Below are 15,158 nucleotides of genomic sequence, written 5' to 3' on the forward strand. Positions count from 1 at the left end.
TCTTTGGCGGTTTCCTAGTTTTCCCACTCATTTCAGTTTTGTTTGTCTTCATGCAGTGTAAATCAATACATAAATGGGACTTTATTAAAGCCAGTATTTTAGGAGCAAATATCTGTGAATAGTTCTCATGTGTTTTTAAAATAGGAGGAGAGTAGTGATGGGATTATTAGATCACTTTACTGACTCTCTCATTCGATCTCACTTATCAAAATGAACTGTTTATTCAAGTCATTTTGTTAATTTAAATGTTATATTTTCAACAACCAAATTCCCTAAACACATCTACTCATGCAGTCTTGATCATATTTAGAATTACGTTGTAATAACAATATGTAAAGTCAGAATAACAAGATGTAAAGTCAGAATCGTGAGATGTAAAGTCAGAATCGTGAGATGTAAAGTCTGAATCGTGAGATGTAAAGTCAGAATCACGAGATGTAAAGTCAGAATCGTAAGATGTGAAGTCAGAATCGTGAGATCTAAAATCAGAATTGTGAGATGTAAAGGCAGAATAACAAGATGTAAAGTCAGAATCACAAGATGTAAAGTCAGAATCACGAGATCTAAAGTCAAAATAACAAGATGTAAAGTCAGAATTGTAAGATGTAAAGTCAGAATTGTAAGATGTAAAGTCAGAATCACAAGCTCTAAAGTCAGAATCACGAGATGTAAAGTCAGAATTGTGAGATGTAAAGTAAGAATCATAAGATGTGAAGTCAGAATCGTGAGATCTAAAATCAGAATTGCGAGATGTAAAGGCAGAATAACAAGATGTAAAGTCAGAATCACAAGATGTAAAGTCAGAATCGCGAGATCTAAAGTCAGAATAACAAGATGTAAAGTCAAAATTGTAAGATGTAAAGTCATAATCAAGAGATGTAAAGTCAGAATCACAAGCTCTAAAGTCAGAATAACAAGATGTAAAGTCAAAATTGTAAGATGTAAAGTCATAATCAAGAGATGTAAAGTCAGAATCACAAGCTCTAAAGTCAGAATCACGAGATGTAAAGTCAGAATCATGAGATGTAAAGTCAGAATCACGAGATCTAAAGTCAGAATAATGAGATGTAAAGTCAGAATCGCGAGATGTAAAGTCAAAATAACAAGATGTAAAGTCAGAATCACAAGCTCTAATGTCCGAATAACAAGATGTAAAGTCAGAATTGTGAGATGTAAAGTCAGAATCACGAGATGTAAAGTCAAAATAACAAGATGTAAAGTCAGAATCGCGAGATGTAAAGTCAGAATAACAAGATGTAAAGTCAAAATTGTAAGATGTAAAGTCATAATCAAGAGATGTAAAGTCAGAATCACAAGCTCTAAAGTCAGAATCACGAGATGTAAAGTCAGAATCATGAGATGTAAAGTCAGAATCACGAGATCTAAAGTCAGAATAATGAGATGTAAAGTCAGAATCGCGAGATGTAAAGTCAAAATAACAAGATGTAAAGTCAGAATCACAAGCTCTAATGTCCGAATAACAAGATGTAAAGTCAGAATTGTGAGATGTAAAGTCAGAATCACGAGATGTAAAGTCAAAATAACAAGATGTAAAGTCAGAATCGCGAGATGTAAAGTCAAAATAACAAGATGTAAAGTCAGAATCACAAGCTCTAATGTCCAAATAACAAGATGTAAAGTCAGAATTGTGAGATGTAAAGTCAGAATCACGAGATGTAAAGTCAGAATCACAAGATCTAAAGTCAGAATAACAAAATGTAAAGTCAGAATTGCGAGATGTAAATTCAGAATCACGAGATGTTAAGTCGGTATCACGAGATGTAGAGTCAGAATCACGAGATGTAAAGTCAGAATAACAAGATTTAAAGTCAGAATCGCGAGATGTAAAGTTAGAATAATGAGATCGAAATTCAGAATAATGAGATGTAAAGTCAGAATCGTGAGATGAAAACACAGAATAACGAGGTGTAAAGTCAGAATTGCGAGATGTAAAGGCAGAATAATACGATGTAAAGTCGAAATAACAAGATTAATGTAAGAAAAAATATGTAAAGTCAGAATTGCAAGATGTAAAGTCAGAATAATTAGATCTAAATTCAGAATAATGAGATGTGAAGTCAGAATAATGAAATCTAAATTCAGAATAACAAGATGTAAAGTCAGAATTGTGAGATGTAAAGTCAGAATAGCAAGAAATTATTTACTTCTTTATCTTTAAAATAATTTTTTGTTCCATGGTGAAAACAGGCTTCAATAATCATGGCATGTGTCTGAATTATTTTTGAGTTTTTAGACTGCATCTGGGATCAGTGCTTGGATTGTTGTGTTCCAGTGAAGCATGCTTTCAGTGACACAAAATCGTTGCAATGCTAAACCTGCTGTTTCTGTCATCAGGCTGTGTTTTGACAACATATAATATCTCTGTAAAGTGCAAACCTCTTTTGATAAGGATTCTGTGGGTTGTTTGCCTGCAGTGATAACACATGGTCACATGCTTTAGCCATTAAATGACTTTCAAAGACAAAACGACTTTCAAGGCGAAAATTTTTTTCGAATTGATCTGTCGCTATCGACAACATGCCCTGAAACCTGTGAGCTGATCATTATTCACGTTGTTTTGCACAGCAGGTCCAAACTTCTGAGACAGTTTTGAAAAGATGTTTTTTTTTTTCATTTAATAACTGGAAAGAAACTAAGCTTTAGGATTTAGAAACACACAAATCAAAATAAACTTGTGCAACTTATGCAAAAAGAAGAAAAAAGATTTCTAGGTCACTGAAACAGTGATATTTTTTATTTGTCGCCTTTGCCCAAACTGAATGTACAATTTATTTTGATAGCATATTTTGTATTTAAACACTGGATAAAGAAACAAACTGCAAGTGATCTCAGATTTGTACGTAGAGTTAAAAATTGTAACTAAAATGACAAAAATGTCAGTCCAACTTAAATGTTTTGCTATCATATCTGAGGATTATGCAAGATTTATAGACATTTCACATGGAATATGTGTACAAAATAGCCTCTTTGGGAATGAATTAACATTTAATTCATTAAATCTTTAAAGCTGTTCTCATTGATTCTTATTATTGATAAGAAAAGGTTGGAAAAGGTTACAAAACCATCTCTAAAGAGTTTAGACTTCACAAATAGAAGACCACTGTTACCTTCCCCAGTAGTGCTCCACCAACAATGATCACTCCCAAAAAACAAGACATGCAATAGTCTGCAAGGTTGCAAAGACACCAGGGTTGGCTGATGTTAATTCTCATGAGTTCACTGTATCATGATTTTATTCATTTGTTTAAAATGAATGACTATGCTTCAGTTTGAGCAACAGTAATAGTGATGCTTGACTTAGGAAAATGACTTGCACAGTCAAAAATAAATGCACATAATTGATTCACGAAAATAGCTCAAATTTCATCCAAATAAACCAATATGAACTGAATATAAATGATCACTCTTGCATTTGATTGACAGATGCTTTCCACTTCAGTAAGGAGGAGATGTATTGTGATGTAAATCCACACGCTTCGAAGCATCTCTGAGAGCTTAACCACGGTGTGTCGCGTGTGGAAACCAGCAGCAGCCATTTTCCTGTTGATTTGTGATGAGCTTATGTGAGAATAATTAATGCCAATTATCTCTTAATTACAGTGATTAGAGCTGCAGCTGTAAGATCCTCATCTTGTCGTGAAGAGAGAAACTGATGCGCTTTAAACGGTTGAAGTCGCCCGCAGTGTGTGTGTGTTTGTGTGTATATGTGTGAATGGACTGACCAATAAATGTGGGAGATTGCGCTGAAATGAGAAAAATGTATTACTATTAAATCAATTTGATTCATTCCTACATTCATTCATTACTTGATTATTGCTTTGAAAGTTTTATAAATTCTGGTGCACTTTTTAAGCTTGGTCTGGATAAAAACTGTTTAATTTCATGCTGTATTGTAAAAAAAAAATAAAAAATGTATCCTGTAAAATATCTAAATCTAAATCTAAAGACTTGTTTATATGTATATTTTCTTATCCATAAATTGTTTAAAAAAAGTAAATAACAAAAATAAATAAATAAGTCTTGACCTGGCCTAAATATGAAAAAATATTTAAGCTACATATAAACTATTAATTAATATCTAGTATGAAAGATATTGAGACTTGTTTTCAGAGAATAAATTCTAAATTTCTCTCACCCAATTGGCAAACAGTTGTCAAGCAAACAAACAAACAAATAAATAAATATGTACATAATAAATATATACAAGCAAAAATCTGTTAAAAATAAATGCAGTTTAATGAAATGAATTTTCCTTTTTTCCCAAGTTGGCAAATAGTAATTAACTAACTAACTAACTAACTAAATTTAAGTTTTTACCGTTTTTGTGCAAGGCACACGCTTTTAAAACACAGCTTTTATGTTTATGGTGGTGGATATTTAGTTTTTCTTCTGTTTGGAGCCTCAAACAAAACTCTTAATATTATTAAAAGATTTGATTCCACTAACCTGGTTAACTTTCTATGACTAGTTTCCTCAGAAGAGCTCTTTGTATCAGCTTTGTGAACACAAGCCTGTGATTTGGTCAAGTGTTCAGCTTCTGCCGCAGGATCTGTTAATAAAGCTGCTGTTTGGCAGCAGCAATTACAGCTTTAATCTGAGGGTATTTTCGAGCTATATTCATCCAAATTAACCAGTATGACTGAAAGACTAATTAGAATACAAACTCTAATTAGCAAATTATGAAGCTTAAGCCCACACAAGCAGGTTTTAGTAACAAAGTGTGAATAAATGAGGACAAGGTATCCATACTGCTTTCTAGAAAACCGCATTAAATGCCTGAAACTACCCAGCGGGCATTTATTTTCTGACTGAAGTCTTTGGGCATTTATTTTCTGATTTTATTTTGGATGCCGTTGGTAGAAGCCAACTTCTTTTCGACCCCGGTGCTAATTAGGAGCAGGAGAGCAGGCTGTGTGTTTGAGAAGATTTTCTGAGCATGTCGTGGGAGAGGGAACGCCGTCTATTAGACTCTTTATATATCAAATGTGCATTTCAGTGATTGGTTTTGCTCTTTGAAGAAATCCAAAACCACCCACCGCTCGCTCCATCTGTACAGTAACTCGGGTTTAAACTCTTATTTAAAACTGTCATTGCTAAGTGATGAGAGCGGCTTTGAGCGCTTCACTGAGCAGATTAAATTAGACTTGTAAATGTGGGGTTGTGAAGATTTGAGAGCTCTGGATTATATTTATTTTAGAGCGAGACCCCGCTCGTGAAGGATTATGCAAGTTAGCTCTCCTATGATTTATTTCGAGGGCCTGTTAAAGGAATAATTCACACAAAAATAAAAAGTCTATCATTTAATCGCCTTCATGTCGTTCCAAACCCCGGATGATTTACTTTCTTCTGTGAAGCACAGAAGGAAATGTTTAGCAGAAAATATTGGCTTGTTTTTTTTTTTCTGTAGAGTGAAAGTGAATAATTACAGATGTCCAGAAATGACAACAAACAAAAAAAACCCTCACGATAACAGTAGTTGATTTGACTTGTGCACTTTTCTTTTAACAGAAAATTATTATATTGCACTAACTTCCTTACAACAATTTTCGTCCAAAAATGCATATGATATGTTTGTTTTCTTTTAATTATCACAGGTTTTGCATTTCTTAAATTTTTCTAATTTTGTTACATGCCATTGCTATTTTTTTATTAGCTTTCATTTAAATCATATATATCTGCACAGCTTTCTATTTTTTTTTGGGGGGGGGGGGGTTAATACTTCTTATTTCAAATATTTGCAAAACAACATTTTTAATTTACGTTTAAGTTCTAGTATTTATAAATTATTTAAGCTTTATTTAAATTACCATTTAAAAAAAAAAAAGATTTCATTTTTGTTAACAACACTGTTTCTCAGAAATGTAAAAATTAGGGCTTTAAATCTTTGTGTAAACAAACCGATTTGATTGACGACATAGGTTTTCGATTCAGGAACAGGTTTTGCAAATTCAGAATGATTAAGTTTGTTTTTGACAGTAAGATGTAGTTCGATTTTGATTAATGATTTGGTTCTGTATTTCACAATCGCATCCACAGGATGATGTAATTCTTCTAATGTGTCTTATAAGACACTTAAAAATGACCTTATATTGTTTATTGCAAGAATACTGAAAGTAAACATTATTCTGTGTGTATATTTGTACACTTATAAGAATCTTTAAAAAAACTAAACTAATAAAAATGACAAAAGCACATAACAAAACTACAAAATAACAGCTTATTCAAAATATTACTAAATAATACATAATTAATACTTAAATAACACTGCTAACATCTTAGATTTGACCATGTGTGTCTCTAAAGTGTACAGAAATGTTTCAAGTTGTTAGTTAGCTCCGAAAAATACCTCATACCCCCCACCACAACACCGAATCCCAGACGCTGATGTATTCCTGACATGCCCAGGCAACTTCCAAGAGTGATTAAAGATGATTATCGGAAGCCTTTGTTTGACTAATCCAGATTAATGGCATTGAAGGATTAATGCACTTGTGCTTGAACTCAGTCAGTAGATCCTGCAGAAGGACCGAAACATCACAAAGGTTGCGTGAGGTAATGGAGGTCATGGATTTTTTGGGGTTTATTCTGTAATATCTCTCCCAGGTTAGCTGAGGTTTAAACCAGACCATTTTAATCTACAGCAATCCTCTGAGAAAAACATAACACAAGCACAAAACCTGCCATTCATCTCCGCACATGCAGCATTTTAATACAACATTCAAGTTAAAGTTTTTTGTGTGTGGTTTTGCAGTACAAAAGCCTAGATGACTACAGTTTCTGAAGAAAACCGCATGAAAAATTGCAGCCACTGATGGAGAAATTTTAAGAATTCTATTTTTTATTTTTATTTGAAGCGACCGATTTTGTTATAGTGATGACCTACAGTCAGCCATTCATTTTTACAAAATAAAAATTTGGCCACTTACCAAATAAATAAATGCATGGGTATGATATATTGATTTGCACAGATGTATATCAGTAGGCACCTCTAATTAAGCGCCTCTAAAAATAAATAAATAAATAATAAAAAAAATAAATAATAATAAATATATATATATATATATATATATATATATAAAATCATTTTCAGAATCCTGTAAGACTGCTAATGGGTTTCTGACTAGATCTAAAAAATGCAGAACAAATTAAAAGGGACCGAATATAACCCTTGATTCTAAACGAATTGCATTTTCAGTTTATCTGGTACACTGAAAACCCTAATAAGTTGACTGAACTAAATTTATTGAGTAAACTTGTTGCCTCAATTTAATTGAGTAATGGAGTCTCCCAAAACTTACATTTTTAAGTTTATTTAACTTGACGGTTTTGTAGACTACCTAAATCCCTCAGAGGTTTAAATGTTGATACTTGATTCATTTGAAGTCACCATTGTGGTGCAAAGTGTTTGGTTTAGTTGGGATCTTGGTCCAGTTACTTCTTGGGTTAATTTGTCTCTTGCTGCTGTATTGGTGTATTTTAAAACGCTGTTTTTGTGGTGAAAAAAGACAAATTTAAATGAGCTCAGGTGTTATTTGATGTTTTTTGTTGGTGAGAAAGTCATCACATAATACGTATTTGAGATCATAAAATAAGTTTTGTTTGATATTTTTAACAGGCACCAGGAGTAAAATACTTATTTTAAAGATGGACGAAATGAATGCGTTTGAAATAATTTGAGTAAAAGAATCAATCAAGTACTCACACACACAGACTTCTAGATTTAGCATATGCATCACAACAACGGTGACAAACAAAAGAGCTCCATAGCACAAACTCCTCCTTATTTTCCAGCCTTTTTTTGTTCTGATTGTCACCATTGATGTGATGCATATCCAAAATCTTGATGTCTGTTTGTGACGACGTGATCGGTTTTCTAAAAGTAAGTACATTGTTTTATCTACAAAGTTTATATCCATAAAAGTATATCCATAGTTGCAGCAATACATTTTATTTTACTATAATTAGTCACCATTACAAGCAAGATATGTGCATGTTAGATCTCAACTCTCTTTGCCACAGTAACAGTGTTTTACAACACACAAGTTACAGCAGCAAGAGACAAGCTTACACCAACAAAGAGCTGATAACACCTGAGCTGTTTTAAACTTTGTCTTTTTTCGCCACAAAAACAGCATTTTAAAATATACTGTTATAGCAGCAAGAGACAAGCGAACATAAGAAGTATCTGGACCAAGATCCCAACTAAACCAAACATTTTCCACCACAATGGTGACTTCAAATTAATCAAGTATGCACATTTAAACCTCTGTTAATTCTCAATAAGAGCTTCTCTAGATGTCTGACAGAAATAAAGTCACAGAACCTTGTAAGGAGGATATGTGAACGTCTATATCGGATGTACAGAAGACATAAAAAACATTAAAAAAAGACGTCATAAAAACATTCTCTCCTCAGTGGATGTCTTTTCAATGTCTGCAAAGACATAAAAAGACTTTTTTTTTTTTTTTTTTTACAGTGCAGTATAGGGTTTACTGTATGTTCATAAATATTGTGACAGTTTGTCAAAAGGTCAAAGTTTAAATATGCTTTTATTTGTTTTACTTCAGTGTGCTGTCAAAAATAAGAACATCATTTTCAGTTAAATTTACATGTTGAGTTAACTTAAATATATAAGTACACTTGAAATTAGTACCAAGTTAAGTGAACATAATTGTTTAAGTACGTTAAATTAGCATCAAGTTTGGTGAACTGAGTGATTTAAGTACAATCTACAAAACCGTCAAGTTAAATAAACTTAAAAATGTAAGTTTTGGGAGACTCCATTACTCAATTAAATTGAGGCAACGAGTTTACTCAATAAATTTAGTTCAGTCAACTTATTAGGGTTTTCAGTGCACAGTCTACAAAACCGTCAAGTTAAATTAACTTAAATATGTAAGTTTTGGGGGACTCCATTACTCAATTAAATTGAGGCAATGAGTTTACTCAATCAATTTAGTTCATTCAACTTATTAGGGTTTTCATCTAACGAGTTAAGCAGTAACTTTAGCTGCCATGTTCTTTCGCTCAAAGGAAAACGATTGGGCCACTTCATCAAATACTTAAGTTGTCGTTTCAATAATCATCTCAAAATCACGTACCACAAGGATTTAAATTAACATATTTCACCAGTAGAAATCATGCAAAACAACTTTATATCTACATAATTTTAGTCACCGAACATAGTACAGAAAGAAAAACTTCCTCTTGAATTGTAGTTCAGCAACCAAACAGACCAAAAGGACGAATTTTGTAATCCACCAATCAGTGCTTTTGTTCTCTTGTTGCTAGGCAGAATTTCTCCCATGGCCAATCACATTAAAGGAAGAACAGAGTGACGTTGAGTTTTTCGAAAGGATTTACTCATGATTTTGAGCTCACAACACTTGAAATCTTAAGTTTATGCATTTTGAAGGTAAATTAGTTAAATTAACTCATATTTTTAAGTGACAGGGCCAAAATGCAACATTTTAAGTAATGTTTAGTCAACATTACTTGATTTTTTAAGTCAAGGCAACATTAGGGTTTACAGTGTAGGATTGTATTTGTCGTTTACATGGTTATTATTTTTTGATACTTTTAGGATTGGTACCAAAAAATCTGTGTTATCCCAAACGAACAGACAATATGAGGCACTAATGTCTGCGTATGAGTCTGTGTGGAGAGTCTGATGTGAGGTGTCAGGTGGAGAAATTAAATTGGCAGCCGCTCCAGCAGCACACAGCTGTTTCAGCCGTTTACTCACAATCAGACCTCGACTGTCATCAACATCTTTACACATCAGGCAAACAGAGGATGAGGACCATAGCAATACAGAAAAACCTCTGTCACCCTGGCATTATCTTAATATAACCTTTCATTATAGACAAATAGAGTAGCTAGATTTAAGTGTGTGTGTGTGTGTGTAAACTTTAGTTTTAATTAATTTATATATATACAGCTATGGAAAAAATAACACCACAATAACACATGTGTTTGAGTGAAACTTTTTTTTTATTATTCTGTAAACTACTGATGATATTTCTTCTTCCTAATCTCAAATATAAATGTTGTAATTTAGATTTAAAGCATGAAATGACAACTGATCCAAATAACAAAAAAGATACTGTGTTTTCAGACATTTCTTTTTAGACATAATGGCAATGTTTTAACTTTAGAAGAGTTAACAAACCAATAAGTGGTGGGATTTGTTTTGTTTTTTTCAATCACCGCAAATTAAAACATTCATTATTTTGACATATTGTCATTTTCTGCAAAAAAAAAAAAAATTTATTTGACATTTTTGGAAGAAAAATTGGTTTGTCAATTGAATTGGTTTGTCTCTCTGTGAGCATGCACCTCTCTGTCGATCTGTTCCCGTTCAGTCACCGTTAACTGATTAGACGTCTGCTCAAACTGAGAGCGTTTCGTGTGATGTGCTCCGTGCTGAATTAACATTTCTGTGCCTGAGGTCTGAATAGGGAATGTGGCTACCTTTTCTATTTTGTTGCCATTAAAAATGAAAGCGACACCAAATTAGAACGCCGCAATTAGATTAAGAGCAGAGCAGAGCAAACGTTCATGCTTTGTCTCATATCCACTCCTTCCATCTTGCATTTGTTTGCCTTTGTCTGCCTCTGCTTTAAATGTCATCCTGCATTGACCTCATGAATACTGTGTGTGTGTGTGTGAGTGTTTCTGGAGGGCAGTGTGTGTGTGGATCTTATCGTCATTCTGAGCAGCTGTGGTGTGTTTACAATCTTGTCCTCGGGTTGGTTTTTATTTTTTGAAGAGCATCTTTAAAATCACCTAAAACTGTAGGACAATGGCATTGCACCTAATGTTTCCTCATCAGAGAGTTTAATTGCTTTTTCATATCTTGTTTAATGCACACAAATGTATCTTTAAGTTGCAAAATTCTCTAAAACACCTTATTAGAAAAATAGACACTAATGAGTCAAAAGCTAACATCCAGTAAGTGTATAGAGCTTTATAATGAATGATGCAGCTCAGATCATTTGCACCAATCAGCATTAACATTTACTTCATATAATTCTGGTCCTATTAAAAAAAAATAATAATAATAATTCTCCCAAGGCCTTGTGAGCATTCTCACTGCTGCCTGCAAAATGCTAAATGCAACAAAATAAATAAATAAATAAATAAATAATAATAATAATAATAATAATAATAATAATAATAATAATAATAATAAAATAAAATGCAAATAATTATAACTCATTAATATCAACAGAGTTAGAATGAAAAATGACAAAATCATGAAAAAAATATTAAATATGTATATATAAGATAAATCTTACATCATCCACTCTGCTAAAATATATATAATTTTATATATAAGTTATATGAGCAGAGTTAAAATTCAGTTAATCTATCTATCTAGATTTTTTCTCTGTGTTTTCAAAAAATTTAAAACATTAATAAATACACATGCACACACTTATGTATATATATATATATATTTATAATGACAAAAGCATTTAAAAATGTTTTTTAAAAAATCCATAAAAATGACGTGTAAGACACTACATATAATTTTTTCTCCTATGCTTACATAACCATCCACTCTGCTGACTGCAAAATCAAAAATCAAACATGAAGTGCCAAAAGCGTGGAATTAAAGCAGGCCGTGTTGGGTTGCCGCTGAAGCACATCTTAACGGCTCACGGCGCTTTTCTTCCACCCACCTCAGTGAAGAGACCTGCCACTGTCAATCATTCTCTTGTAGTCAGCGCGGGCACAAGCACACCTCGACCCTGATAAACAGCATGTCGTAGCAGACTAATCCTGCACCGTGTGTTAATGGCTGAGGATGTGAGGGGCTTGCAGTTCTGCGGTGATACAAAGAAGTAACTGGCTATCTGAAACCTGCTTTGGGAGGTCCAGTGTTCAAGAAGTTGTCTTTGCATGTCTAAATGTGTTTTTACACCAGCTCTATCTCACACTCAAGTCTACAATGCTCATCTTATAGACTGTAGATAGATTATTGTCTAATTTATATTTAAATGGCCTATTCTCCATGTGTTGTGGCAGGTCTCAGTATCCGTGGCAGTCATGATGAAGATCCTCCGGATCCTCAGCTCATGCGTCTGGATAACATGCTGCTGGCAGAGGGCGTGTCCGGACCGGAGAAAGGGGGCGGGGCATCGGCAGTTGCTGCAGCAACAGCAGCAGTGGGTTTGGGATCTGATAACTCCATCGAGCACTCGGACTACAGAGCCAAACTCAGCCAGATCAGACAGATCTACCACACCGAGCTGGAGAAATACGAGCAGGTCTGTACAGCAGTGCACAACTGTAAATTCATCAGGAACATACCAGAAAAAACGATTTCCACTAAATTCAGTCAGACATCCTGGTACTGCTGGTTTGAAAACTAGCTTCTTATTGGATAAAAATGACTAGGGAAAACATAGATAGTTACTTTTTTCATATATTGAAAACATAACACAAATAATGAGTAGTGTCTCTTCATATACAATTGCAGGTTATAATTTTTATTTTGAATAAGCTTTAATTTTTATATTTTTATAATTTTGTTTAATTTTTGTAACTTTGTTATGCGCTTTTGTCTTTTTTCATGTCTCAACTTCATTTAAAGTTTTTCATCTATATATTTTTATATTTCAGATTTATTTCAAATAACAAAAATGCTATAGTAAATAGTTTTGTTAATGTTAAAAGTTTTAGTAAATTATTTAGTAATTTTTCTTTTTTGTCATTTTTATCTGTTACTTTTTTCTGTGTACTGAAAATAAATATGCATACTGAGAAGTGTTTTTTATGTTTATTTTAGATACTATTATGATTTTTTTTACTTTAAATTAGTAGTTATTTTATATGTTCAGTTCAATTTGATTTTTTGTGTTTTTTTCTCTTTTTTATATTAATTTAATTTATTTATAAATATATATATATTAGTAACTTTTAAGACCTCAAGATCGCTTTACAAGAAGTAGGAAAATATCATACAGCAAGACAATTTATACAGAACATACAGAACTAAACAGAATATTTCATTTATTTATTTATTTTATTTCCAGATAATAATTTTAGTGATTCAGTTTAAATGTTTCAGTTAGTTGCCAAGGCAGCATTTCTAATTTTCGTTCAGAATTTTTTATTTAATATTTCACTTTTTTTCCAGCTTAATTTCAGTATATGTTTTCATTGTTTTCAAGTTAATGTCTTTGCATTATCATTCATTCAGTAATTTGATTGGTTCACAGGCGTGTAATGAGTTCACTACCCATGTGATGAACCTGTTGAGGGAACAGTCTCGCACGCGGCCCATCTCACCCAAAGAGATCGAGCGCATGGTCAACATCATCCACAACAAATTCAGCTCCATCCAGATGCAGCTCAAGCAGAGCACCTGTGAGGCAGTCATGATCCTCAGGTCTCGCTTTCTTGATGCCAGGTCAGAAACTGTGTCAAACACATTTACAGTCATGCATTTGGCAGACAATTCTATCCAAAACATCATGCATTAAATGTATTGTCTGCATCTTGTCAGGATATTTAGAAAATGTGTGTTTTTTGGTTTTTTGTGGTTTTGACAAGCTATTAATATTTTGAATTAGCTTTTTAATAAAATTTTAATATTTAAATTTTTTGCAATTTTTTATATGCTTTTGTCAGTTTTCTGCTTTTTTATATTATAGTTAGGTGTAAGTTTTGGCACTCACAATATTAAAACTGAGCGATTTTCCAAAAGGCTTTGTTGAATAAACATGAGCACGTACTGCACGTTTAAAAATCTAAACGAGGCGCTGGTGTTTTATATCACTGTATTACTGAAGCAAGACAATCTTTAATTAGTCTATAAAATGTTTGATGTCATTTTGATTTAATTTTGCATGTTATATTCGTGATAAATCAGCGTTTGTGAGCTCAGAGCTACTTTGTGTACAGCAGTACAGCAGTTTCTCCTGCTTTAAAGCACCTCCTGCTGGTAGAGAATGAATTTGCATTTTCAGTAAGTCTGATTTACGCAGCAAACATATTTTGCTTGTTATCAAAAATAATCGACTTTAGAGGGAATATTTAGCTGTTGTTATTGATTCTATTTTTAAGTCCACTGGAAGTTAAGCTAGGGCCACAAAAGCATGCATGCACAATAACATTTGTTTATGTTGTCTATATATTACTAGAATGTACATTTCCTGAAGAAAATGTGAGTGGTGCATGCAGTGGCACTTAGTTACTAGGGTGTTGTTGAGGTGTTAGGCGGTTATGAGTTGTTGCAAGGTGGCTGCTGGACTGATCATTAATATGGAGTTTTCTAAGCATGTTCTTAGCTTGATTTATTACTTAGCTAATCACTATTAGCATTTAGCTATTCATTGCTATGTGTAACATGCATGATGGAAGTCCCGTTTGCTAGCATGCGTCAAAAGAGCAAACCCCCCCCCCCCCCCCCCCCCCCCCCCCGCCCATGTTTCTATGACACTTTTATCCAAAGGTATCCTTTTTGATCTGATTAAATGGAAGTCTATGTGGTGGTTGCTAGGCTGCTGTAAGTGGTTGCCAGGGTGTGGCTATGAAGGTCATAGGTCATTACTTATTGGTTACTTGAAAAGATAATTCAAATGTTATATGCTTTGTCAGTTTCCTTTTTTTACCCCTCCCCCCACCATCTTCCACAACATTTAATGCATGCATTTTGCCAGTATATGTGAATAAGGTGCAATCTAGACAGAATTAAATAGAAAAGATGTTATGTATAATTTGTATATGCTTTAGTATGCTTTTGTCAGTTGTCTCTATTTTATATTATTATTTAGGTTTAATCGATTTACTTGATTTATTTTATTTTTATTTTTCTAACATCTTTCATAACATTTTATGCATGTTTTTGCCCATACTGTATATGTGTTTGCTTATGTGAATAAAGTGCAATCTATATAATACTCCTGATTTACACAGATACAGAAAGCATAGATTTAGCATAGATAATGCCTGGATTAAAGGTGGTTAGTGGATAAGGCCCAGGTATCTGCTCTAAGATACAGAGCTCATGACTGTTTAGTGAATTAAGACAACATTTTGCCCCAAAGAGACTATCCTACTAACAATACACTGCAAATAGCTTTAGATTATAAAGTATTTTTTAAAATAAATAATTATTATTTATT

At 33.1% G+C, this 15,158-nt stretch overlaps 1 protein-coding gene across 2 annotated transcripts in view; it reads left to right on the forward strand.

Annotated features, from left to right (window-relative positions):
• LOC113073306 (pre-B-cell leukemia transcription factor 3-like) overlaps positions 1 to 15,158 on the forward strand; it is a 40,832-nt gene that overhangs the window by 13,820 nt on the left and 11,854 nt on the right. For both annotated transcript variants that reach the window (XM_026246212.1, XM_026246207.1), the window contains exons 3-4: positions 12,055 to 12,296; positions 13,251 to 13,441. In XM_026246212.1, the coding sequence (XP_026101997.1) occupies positions 12,055 to 12,296; positions 13,251 to 13,441 (433 nt within the window). The remainder of the gene's footprint in view (positions 1 to 12,054; positions 12,297 to 13,250; positions 13,442 to 15,158) is intronic.

This window comes from Carassius auratus, chromosome 5, assembly GCF_003368295.1.
Source record: "Carassius auratus strain Wakin chromosome 5, ASM336829v1, whole genome shotgun sequence".
Classification (NCBI taxonomy): domain Eukaryota; kingdom Metazoa; phylum Chordata; class Actinopteri; order Cypriniformes; family Cyprinidae; genus Carassius; species Carassius auratus.